The 11,765-nt window shown below is 26.0% G+C and overlaps 1 protein-coding gene across 3 annotated transcripts in view; it reads left to right on the plus strand.

Moving 5' to 3' along the window:
- The window catches only part of geko (olfaction protein geko), an 89,142-nt gene extending 78,031 nt beyond the window's left edge, over positions 1-11,111 (plus strand). For all 3 annotated transcript variants that reach the window (XM_088206172.1, XM_088206170.1, XM_088206171.1), the window contains exons 3-4: positions 6,428-6,560; positions 9,862-11,111. In XM_088206172.1, coding sequence (XP_088062298.1) covers positions 6,428-6,560; positions 9,862-10,033 — 305 coding nt within the window. In that variant the 3' untranslated portion in view covers positions 10,034-11,111. The remainder of the gene's footprint in view (positions 1-6,427; positions 6,561-9,861) is intronic.
- Positions 11,112-11,765: the final 654 nt, after the last annotated feature.

The raw sequence follows: 11,765 nt of genomic DNA on the forward strand, positions 1-11,765 counted from the left end.
AATCTAAAAATAATATTTAAAAACATAGAAACTATTTTTTATAATTTACTAATTGAAAAAATATTATCATGCAATAAACTACTATTTAACCTTCAAATTTATCTTAAGCTTTAATCTGTCCTATACCATAATATATTTTATATTACATATAAATGACATAATGAACAATATAAACATATTATAGAATGCTTAACCATAGTAACATTATTGCGTGTCACTAAAAGGTCATTTAACTAGTTCTATTGTGTTATCCATTCCCAAGATTATAAATCTCCTTGAATATATATTTCGTTCACATAACAAGTAAAAAATATACAATGTTGCATAAGCGTATATCTTTGACTTCCGGAAGAAATTCAGCAAAAGTTACACAATATTTATGACCGAAGAGAAAGTTACTTAAGGAAAGAAACTGGTTTTTATCTTATGATGTCGAATTTGAATCATGAGCTTTATTTTCTTAATCATATTTATAATATAATACATCCCCATTTAAATCAGGTATCATTAGTGTAGAATCATTACACATAAGCGTTTAAGCGAATTGTAAAGTGTGACGCATTCAATGTACACACCATTGCATTTGTATCACATTTATATACATAAATATCATACTTTATTTTGGTCGATTTACTACGTAATTATTCTACCATTAGTACAGGTTTTACCAACATTAAAATTTTCCAAATTTGTTGGTAGAAATGTGACAATTTAGTATTCTATAATGATATTTGTATGGAATGAAAAGGAGATCAATTCTTGACCTCTTTTGCAATTCTTTAACGTCTCTTTCGTAAAGTTTATCTCATATTGTGGTACAACCGTCCGGTGAAAGGTATCTCTTAAAGACTCACTCTCACTCGGAAGCGAACAATGTTTTGGTACTTATTTAATAGTTGCGTAAGAACTGGTTTCGGTCAGGAAATATCGTAATTCTTGATCGAATCCTTAACCTTTTGCACGCCTACCAAATTTGTTTCTTATAATTAAATTAGTTAAGGCGAAACATTTTATTCCTACCATAATTCATTAAACGACCTCAAGTAGCTTTATGGTGATATGTTAAATAGGTAGTTATGTTATTTAATGAATCATATGATTTTTAATATATACAATCAATAAACTAGTTAGTTCAATGGTAAGTAAAGGCATTTAAGGTTACAATGATAACTAAAGACATTTAAATTAAAAATAAATAATTCATCAAATTACCTAATGATATTTTTATGGCTAAATAATATATTACACAATTTTTTCTCATATTCATAAAACATAACAACACACGTTATTCTCATTAAGTCATTTCAGATTTAAAAATGTAAATATATATTGACTAGATATTTTTTAGTAATTAGCACATAAACGTGACAAGTTTATAAATTTTATTTTTAAATCATTTTTAGACAATCTTTTACGGTCGATAAATGTTTTCGCCAACAGTTTGTCCAGTGATACAACCCCTGTGTCATGCATTATTATTTAAAGTAATATAAAACCCATGAAGCATTAATATTTTTATTAAAATGCAGTACTTGTCGCACGCATATCGACTGCGCAGACAGTTGGGGAGCCAGCCCGCCTGCGCTGCAGTCGGCTTTAGCCGTTCCCTCGGTATAGTTGTCTATAGCCGATTTTCTGATAGATTATGTTTCAAATTAGATTATGTTACGTAAATTAAAAAAAAAATATTTAGGTTTTAGAATCGTTTTACAATTCCAAGGCATGCGCCGCATCTACCGCATGTGTGGACCGAACGCGACTAGTAATATACGTATTTTCACTGATAATACACTGAAACATATATTTATATATATTTTATAGAATTAAATATAATTTACTAAAATATAAAAAATAAAATAATTTTTAAAATAAAATTTTTTGTACATATTTTTTGTTATGATATATTACATTATTTAAAAATAGTATAAAAATAAAAATTACAACAAACCATAAAAATTAAAAAAAAAATCAACATATCGATATTTTTAGCCATACAGTAGACATGTACTGTTTTTAGGCAAAAAACTGCTTATTACATAGATAACTTAAAAGTAGCATAGCTTAATACACATTCCCTGCTATGCTATAAGTATTTTTTATAAGTGATTATTACTTTTAAAAAATAATAAACAAATATTTTAGGGATCTGATTTCCGATCTTTATAAAACTTTTTCTAAAAATAAACTCAGCTACAATTGTAAGACTATTTAAAAAATCATAAGCGCGATCTTAAAAAGCAGTTATTCAAAATATTATAATTGCGTTAAAAAAAATTCGGGAGGGCAGAAATGTTTACTGTTTTCTAATTTCAGTATATAACAAATACACATTTTTTATGTACAGATATATATGCCTGATTCTTGCGGTTTTTGTAGGAAGGAATGCAAATTTAACCAATAAAAAATTCATTAAAACCTAGAAACTATTTTAAATAATATAAAAAAATATTTTTTAAGGTTTATAAATATATATTAATAAAGTATTTATGCTTTCATATATATTTCAATGTCGTCAACGTCATTATTTATAACCTTAGATAAAATAAATAAATGTATTAGGTACGTTTTAATGCGTAAAATAAATAAATGTATTAGATATTTGTACCGCAAATTCATCGTAATCAGCCCTTACTGGTTTTTTACTTTCAGATTATAAAAAATAAAAATAATTGTTTACAAACTTTTTTTTTTAAAAAAAACAAAGAATCTTTTACAACTCTAAAATAAGATAAACCCGCAATTATTCCAATGTATCTGATTTATTAATAACTTCATTCCAATTTATGTTTTTGTATATATATTTTAAAAGAGGCGTTTACAAAATAAATATATGTTTTGATATGAAATACTAATACATGAATATGTATTTTATATTATAAAATTTAATTGATTCCAAAAATAGCATAATACCATTAGTGTAACATTAGAGTGAGTAAGCGATTTATGGAAAAAACCAGTCATGTCCTGTTCGTATTTTTTTTTAATGTAGTGTTTATTCAAACGGTCTTATTTTTGAGGACAATGTGATATTTTTCATATCTAACGAATAATAGTAATCAAAATAAAATAAATCAATAAAAAAAAAGTAGCAAAAAAAATAATAAAAAATATCTTAAGTAACTAAAAATATTTGCTGTAGGTATTCATAGACGATACAGACAATTTAATGTTTCTTATATGTTTATTTAAATGTCTCAACAATGCTTCTCTAGCGTTTCAGTAGCGAATTCCTTCACAAAAGGTCGTTGATATCTGACAATCAACGGCAAAAAATTGCATGTGAATAAACTTTTTGCACGCGTTCAAGGTGGGATGAGAACTTTGTATCAAAAAAGCCGACTATGGTTTTTCAAACGTTTATTTTATTCAGAAGGAAGTTACTTCCAAGGCGGCATTGGCAATTGGAATGGAAAATCGAAGGTCGAAACATGCAACTGTTTTTCAAAACCAATGCATTTAGTTTTAGATTTATATCTATTTTATAAATAATCCAATGTCATATTATATATATATATATATATATATATGGCATGTTTTTTCAATACCATTTAAATGAATAGTGCTTACAATTTGTGTAAATTATTTTATTGCTCAGTTACAGGGCAAATTTGACGTATCATTTGATACCTGCATATATAATAAAAACTATGCATTCTCGCGAGTTAATGTTCCTTGCAGCGTTAAAGTTGCATCTTGTAAATAATGTTGATTGCCTTGAAGTTGCAACCGCTTGCTAGAAGTGTGGGTTGCATATTGTCAGTATCAATAATGATATTAATAATAATGCTAACGAATCAAGTCCATAAAATTTTACAGTCAAAGGTATGGAGAATAATATAAATAAAATAGTGCAGAAACCAAAGTAACAACGTCATGGTTTAATAATAAAAAATAAGTGCTTTAAAATAACATGTTTTTATAATAATTTTAAGTTTATAATAAAAGTTAAGCATAATAAATTCAAAACATATTATTGTTAATAAATATTTATTATCTGTTTGAACGAAAAATATCTTATTAAAAAAAATGCTTAGGTTTAGTTTAAAATATGATTGATTCTGTTTTTAGTTCGTAATAAAAATTAACATTGCAAAATGAAATTAATAATATTCCATTTATATAACAATAAATCATTTACTTACACGCTAAACTTATTCCAAAATTGTAAATAATACACATTTATTGTAACCAGGGGGGCGAAGGGGGCGGGCCGCCCCGGGCGGCACTTGCTTGGTGGCGGCATATTCGCGATGGAATCGTCTAGTGTGGTTCTTAAAATATAAATAAATCTACGAATAGTAAATCTACGAATAGCAAGAGCTTAACAATAATCAATTTATTATTTTAAGAAATGCTGATTTTATGACCCTTCAAAAAAATGTATGAGGGGGAGGCAATTTTAAAGATTTCCCCGGGCCACTGATTGTAGCATGCCTATATATTCAATAAAATATCGTTGAAAGGTGATCAGCACGTGTTCTTAAATGTTTGCCCTGTAATTGGTCGGTCACCCTGAGGGGCAGTACCTGTATTTGTAAGTACATAGGGCAGAATTATTTGGCTAATGTTATATAATATTAATTTAGAAAAATAATTGCCTTGCTAAACTTGCATTTTTTATTTTAACTAAAAATACTAAAATATTCCAAATTAAACAAATCTAAAACTTTAGTTAGTTTTATAATTTTATTAGATCATATTGGGTTTAGTTAAATAATCTATGTTAGGTTTGGGTTTGAACAGCAAATACACGTTTCGTGACTTTTGAGCTTCAACGATAATTTTGAGCAGCATATAATTTCACTAGCTCCACTCGCTAATATATGTAAATATGTATTAGGATATGATTTCACTAAAACGTCAGTGAAAATATAACTTTACTGGTAATACATATTCACTGTAACATATATACCAAATTTCTTCGCTCCAAAATTAATAAGGATATCTTTAACTGTTTTATTGGTATCAACTTGGCTCAAGAAATAAGTTATGCAATTTAAGAATTACGCTAAGAAATATTTTTCAACTTTTTCTTTAATAATAAAAGGCATAGATAGTTAAGAAAATATATATTTTTAATCATTTGTAATAAAATTATAAACTTACGTAGTAATCTGAACTAATAACAAATATTATATAACTTGACTTTTTTTATCTGAAAAAAAATTATTATAAAAACATTTTTAAAGCTTTTTTTAAACATTTTGAAGTAAAATTAAAAGTGTTTCAATTATAAAATTTGTTTTAAAATATAAACTAACTTACAATTATTATAATTAGGAATGATAGAAGATAAATAAAATAATGCTTTTAAATAAACTAAAAATATTATCAAAGCACATTTTTTATTAATATCAAATATACAACATATATGTAACAAATTAATCTTTTGGACTAAATACTGTTTTACAATCACTGTGCGATATTTAAGCATAATTTTATACATTTGACATAAGCGACAATATCTTACTGCATGATTAACAGCTTAAATAAGATTTTTATAAATTTTTATATTATTTTCATAAATTTAACAAATAAAGATCCTATGAAAAAGTTATGTTTAAATAAGCTTATTATTTTGTTGCTAAAAAAATATTTATACCTTACAAAAATTTTCTACAAAATCATAAAAATAAGAACAGTTTTATTTTAGTACATAATATAAAACATAGTAAGCCGTTAAATATAAACGTCATAACAAGAACATAACACATTTAAGTTAAAAATTAAATATGCATAGAAAAACCCCATGGAAAAGGCAAGTAAACTTATTATTTACATCAGAGTCCTGCATATTTTTATGTAATTCGAGTGTTCATTTAAAAGAGCATCTATATTATCTATATAGTTACTATTATAATTCAGGTAACCTGCATTTGATTTGAAGTCTATATTTAATCACATATAAAATTGTTTTGTGTTCAGAAAAAATGGAAAAAATTGTATATTTTTTTAAAGATAATAATTAACGTGTTTTTTAATTACTGTTTAAAAATAATAACATGTTCTTATCATATAGTTTTTAAATAAATATATATAAAAAACTTTACATTACATTCAAGTACGTATTACAGTAAATTTAAAAAAAATTGAGCTAATCAAATCGATAACTCTATATATCACATATTAAATAAGAAGGTACTTAACATAATTTTCAAATTATATAACACAATGTTTAGAATGTGACCTTTAATCTAATATAGTATAAAAACTCTGACTTTTTTCTTTAATTTATTAAAAAAAACTAAATTACCTTGTAGTGTTTATAAGACTACGCATTAATACGCATATTCGCAAGGATTTCCTGACGTGCAAATTCTATCAACTGCGTTGTATTCTTATTTATGATCGATTGATTAATCTTGTATATACAATGTTTGAGGAAGCATTTTAAAGTTATTAAATTAATTACAATTTTTCATTTCAGGAGGCAAATCTAGAGCTGAAGTGATCTCCATAGTCAAGAACGTTTGTCTTCCGAAGATGGTTTGCGAACTCAGCTCTGGGGCCAACAGTCGTCAGCTAACCGAAAATGAGAGTGCTCTTTTGAAGCTTATTGGGTAATAAAGTGTCTTAAATTACAAAAAATACATCTATTACCTCAAGTTAGGTAATATATCTCAATCTGAATTAAATTCGTTACGGCAGGTGTTTATAGCGTTGGTGAGAGCTGGAGAAAGTTATCCAACTCATTAAATGGTTATGCACCATAACGATCGCGGAAGAACAGAAGGGCAATACCTCTTTAGAATAATTTTATTGATAATTATATAAAATGTTTGTTTGTTCAAATTCTAGATAAATCAAAACACAAATTTAAAATACAAAACTGTGTGTTAACCTTCTATTTTAAAATTATATATATTAAACTTAATTTGACCTCTAAAGTGCTTTAAAAATTCAGAATATAATATTTGACATTGATCGTCACAATTAATAAGCATAAAATAAAGGTTTTCGACAGGTAATTTAATTTAAGCGATCCGCATGTATTATACAATTCTTGATCATTGAAAAATATTTGAGGCCATTGTTAACCGCGTTCAAGTTGAAGGACAAGTCATAACAAAAAATAAAGAGTATAATAAATACTACATTCATAAAATTACAATAAAAAAATGTCTTGTAATATTAATAAGAAAATGTATATTGTTTTTATATATTAAAATATAATTTCATAGAGTCTTAAGATTCCGTAGATTATTTTTCGGAATCCAGCAATAAATAATATAGTATCGATTGAAAGCTGTAATAATATTGTAGTTTACAGTTAATAAAATAGAGGTTATAGATTTACAGAATTGATTTCAGTTTGGTGTCACACTACTAAGTAGTTGTGGATTAGGTTTACCTTGCTGTATTTATATTAAATAAAATATTGACCGCTTGGCGCATAAGGTATTTTTAAACTATTATATTTAGGGCATTGTTTTTTGTATTCCTCATTCAAACCAAAGCTGGATTACTCTATAGGCTAGTGAGATCAATGCTTAAAAAAACAAGCATATGAGTCGTTATAACAATATCGTATCTAGCGGTGTGCTCCTTTATTTTTATATATAAAAAGATTTTATTGAAAAATATTATTTTCACCGTATTTCGTCACGTTCAACAACAACTGCAGATAAGTCATTTAGAATATCTGGTTGAACTCTTGGATTCCAGTGACTTCTTAGTTAGGCCTGGTCTGACATGGAAGTGGAAAGCGGCTGTTTTCTCGGTCTTTTGCGGATCGTCTCCGCTTGGAGTGAGTGCGGCTCAACTCCTACGTGTTCCAAGTCGCAAGCGAAGTGGTAGAAAAAAGCGGTCTCACCGTATATCTATTATTATTTCATATTATACGCCCTTCTCGCTTTCAATCATCTAGCCAATGCAATGATTCAGAGCATAAATGTATTATTGTCTAATAAATATCTGGTTATATTATATTTTGTGTAACATCGATGATTTCTAATTTGGCAGACTTTGTGATTTATATAAAAGCTTCTCACATTCATATACCCGAACCATTTCGTAATATATACCAAGTATTTAACTATGCATTGTCAATGTTTTCTGAAAGTGCATCTAATCCGCGCAAATATGTGTTTAGCACGTGCTAGTAAGCCTTGTCATTGGAAAGTCACTCATAAATATAGCAATTAATTTATAAACAGATTCCAAATATTTATTTCCCTGAAAGTATTACAATAAAATTATTTATATTATTTGTATATAATTAAAATACAAGTGTAATAAAGATTTTTCAACACAACATACAAATCAACGCCATAAAGAAAATTATGTGTGCTTTAACTTTTATGAGTAAATTAGTAGTAGACTAACGGAAATGAGTAAAAAAATGATTAATGGAATATTCCAAAATTTCGCACTACGCGGCCAAATTTCAAGAGTTATTATATTATTATTATAAAAACAATATATGTAGGGGAATAGTGGTGAGGTAGTATTTTTTACTTGTGTATAGTAATTTTTATATTAAAATATAAATTAAATAAATGTATATATATGTATTCGATAAAGCGATTTAATTATTTAAAAAAAATATTTATCTACTGATTTTAATAAGTTAATTTGTGTATTATAATTTTCAAGTTCTTAAAAGCAATTTTTTTAAGTATTAAATACTTAAAAAAAATTAAGCTATATAAATATGTGGCGTTGAGATGACGTACTGCGCAAAATTATTTAGGCACATAAACGGTTAAAAACTTAAATAAACAAATTGACATCCTGAAACCAGCAGATAATTATTTAAAATAAAAATTACATCGCTTTTTCTACATCGTATGAGTTTACTAAAATATATAAAAATACAAAGTAATTAGGTCGATAAAAAAAATGAAAATATCTGCTTTATGATAAATTTTAAAGTTTGTGCTGCAATTAAATATTTAAGGGTCTGTGTTATATATATTTACTAAAGAAATGTTTCAGCACAATTTAGTATTTTGTCTTCCTTAACCCTTTGAGCGGTATCGCCGTATATGTACGGCGGTCGATATTTCACTGTTTTGAGGTACCCCAGATAGTAATATATTTACATATATAACTGAATACATTTAATATTTTTTTATAAATAAAATAGTATGTAAATGTACAAAATAAAAATATGTTATAATAATTTAAAAAAAAAAATATGAAGAGCTTCTGAATTGATATAAAAATTCACAAAAGCTGAAAATTATGACAAATAAATTAACGAAATTTAATATTAGAAAAATGTTAAAATAAATTATTATTAAAACACACTAATAGTAAAATCAATCAAAGCAATTAAACGTTGAGAAACACTATTTTATTAAATTTATTTTAAATGCAATATAAATAATAATAAATAACGACAAAAATAATTATGGAATAATACATAAAATTAACTCAATCCCAGGTTTATACTGACAAATTATTAAATGTGTTTTATTAACTCACTACTCAAAGGGTTAAAATATCGTTAAAACATTTTCTACAATATATGTGTTAATGGTTTTTATTACTACTATAAGGATATTAATAATTCAAAGGCATATTGTTGCTGCAACTAGAAAGTGTCGCACTTATAACGACCAGATTTATTGCACAGTTATGTAGATATTTTATGAGAGATATAAATCATATATATTTAATAATTATAAATTATTATTTAATAGCTTATTGTAAAATATTATATAAATAAGAAGACACAATAAATAACTTGTGACTTGAGTCATAATCGTTTTGACTTATCTGTATTATATTAGAGTTCGTAACTATTCGAATATGTGGTAAATTATATTATTAAAAAATAATATATAGAAATATTATTTTTTAATAATATTTTAATATCCATGATTCATTTACTAAACAAATAATACATATTTTCAGTGACACCACTTTAGGCGTTCTTGCTGAAGTTCCATCGAAATATCACTTCGCTGCTCACATGGGACAATTAATTTCCGGCTCGGATGGAATTGGATGTCATGTCTTCTACTCGACATGTCCACTTCCTGGAATGGAAGTCATGAAGATGATGAAGAAGCTTAAGCTACACTAAAGTCGACGGGTATAGACCTTACTACTTGAACTGGCATATTTTTCACTCTTCCGTCTAAAATAAATTGATATTTTATTTACTCAAAAAATATCTTTGAGCTTGCCTTACCAGTAAGTTAATAACAATAAAAGGGATTAAATAATATGCCAAGTAAAGTTTAAGGCCTATACTATTTTACCTCCCTGGATTTACCCGATGTATATATTATTTTTAATTTAATTTTAAACGATGTGTACCATGAGATTATTTAGTTTATGGATTAAGTATCGTCAAATAGCGGATCACAATTTGTAATTATTGGAAAATGTTGTTGACCACTATTTGATGCAAAATCGCGACCCTCACTCATCGGTTTGTGAATAACTTGATATGTAAATAACTTATGATTTATTTTAAACGCTTATATTTTAGTATCTGGTTAAATGTTTATTTTTAACTATGTTTCTTATTCTTTTAATATTTATCGTCTTGTATTTTGTAACATCTTAGCCTCTTCTGCTCATTTAAAAAATAGCATCCTCAATCAAGGCTGATCTAATATGTTTTAATAATATGTATATTGTACATAAGATTATTGATTAAAATTGTACATTAAATAAAGAATATATGCAGTTTTGTGTGATAAGTCTTAGACTCTGACAAGTTTGCGTGCAAATATGGCAATGCCAGCTTTATACAGTAAACTTGTTTGGTTTGCCTTGCACGATTGTATATATTCACTAAGCACGTTATCTATTAACCCAATTCTTAGTTAAACGCATACAAACACTAGTGCTTATAAATAAATAAATTCATTATAAACACACATGCACACGAACAAGGCAAATAATTAATAAAATGGACAATCAAAATGTCCATTGTTCCTTTTATATTTTATTTTTATATTAAACATAGTTTAAATGTATTATTAATATATATTGTACATATATAATAATTGCAGGCCGACAATGTGCAATGCGTCGTATCGTTATAATGTACCATAATAAATATATCCATGACTTTTTTGTAATATAGTTATAATTATATTTAACATGCAATTGTGATATTGATTATCGAATAAATATGTTTTGTTGCTAAACCGTCATTTTATTATTATTAATGTTGTTATTAATATAATGGTACCATGATTGTGTCATCTTAAATTTCATACAACTATCAGTGGTTTACCTTGAAGACGTGCCAATTCCTCGCGATTCTGTTTAGTATTATTATCAGTATTGCTATTGAATTGAAATAATTATTTTGATCCATTGTTGAGTAATAAAATATGTTTAATAATTAATTTTTCTTAAACCATAAATTTATAATAATAAAAAAAAACAATTTAACATAAAGAAATATATGTTTGTTTAATATTATATAACAGAGCGACACCTATTGAGTTTAAAAGTCGTATGCTATATAACTTAAAGACACCTGTTGATAACTTAAGATAACGTAAGACACCTGTTGCTTTCTTAAGAAATATTTAAACGTAAAAACGCTTCATAAAAGATCGATAAAAATATATTTCACAACTTTTAAATAGCATTAAAAATATCCTATAAATAATATTAGATAATACTTACTTATAAAATCATTTTAAACATTTTCAAATTAAACTAGAAATAAAATAATAAAAATAAACTCAATTTATTGTCTTTGTTTATTATTTATTCTACTAAAATTAACGGAATAGATAATAAACAATTTTGTTGAACAAGGTGACTCAAAGTCAAAGTTTATTCATATA

This window comes from Plectrocnemia conspersa, unplaced genomic scaffold (genome assembly GCF_051122295.1).
Source record: "Plectrocnemia conspersa isolate PC_06_02 unplaced genomic scaffold, ASM5112229v1 ptg000002l, whole genome shotgun sequence".
Lineage (NCBI taxonomy): Eukaryota > Metazoa > Arthropoda > Insecta > Trichoptera > Polycentropodidae > Plectrocnemia > Plectrocnemia conspersa.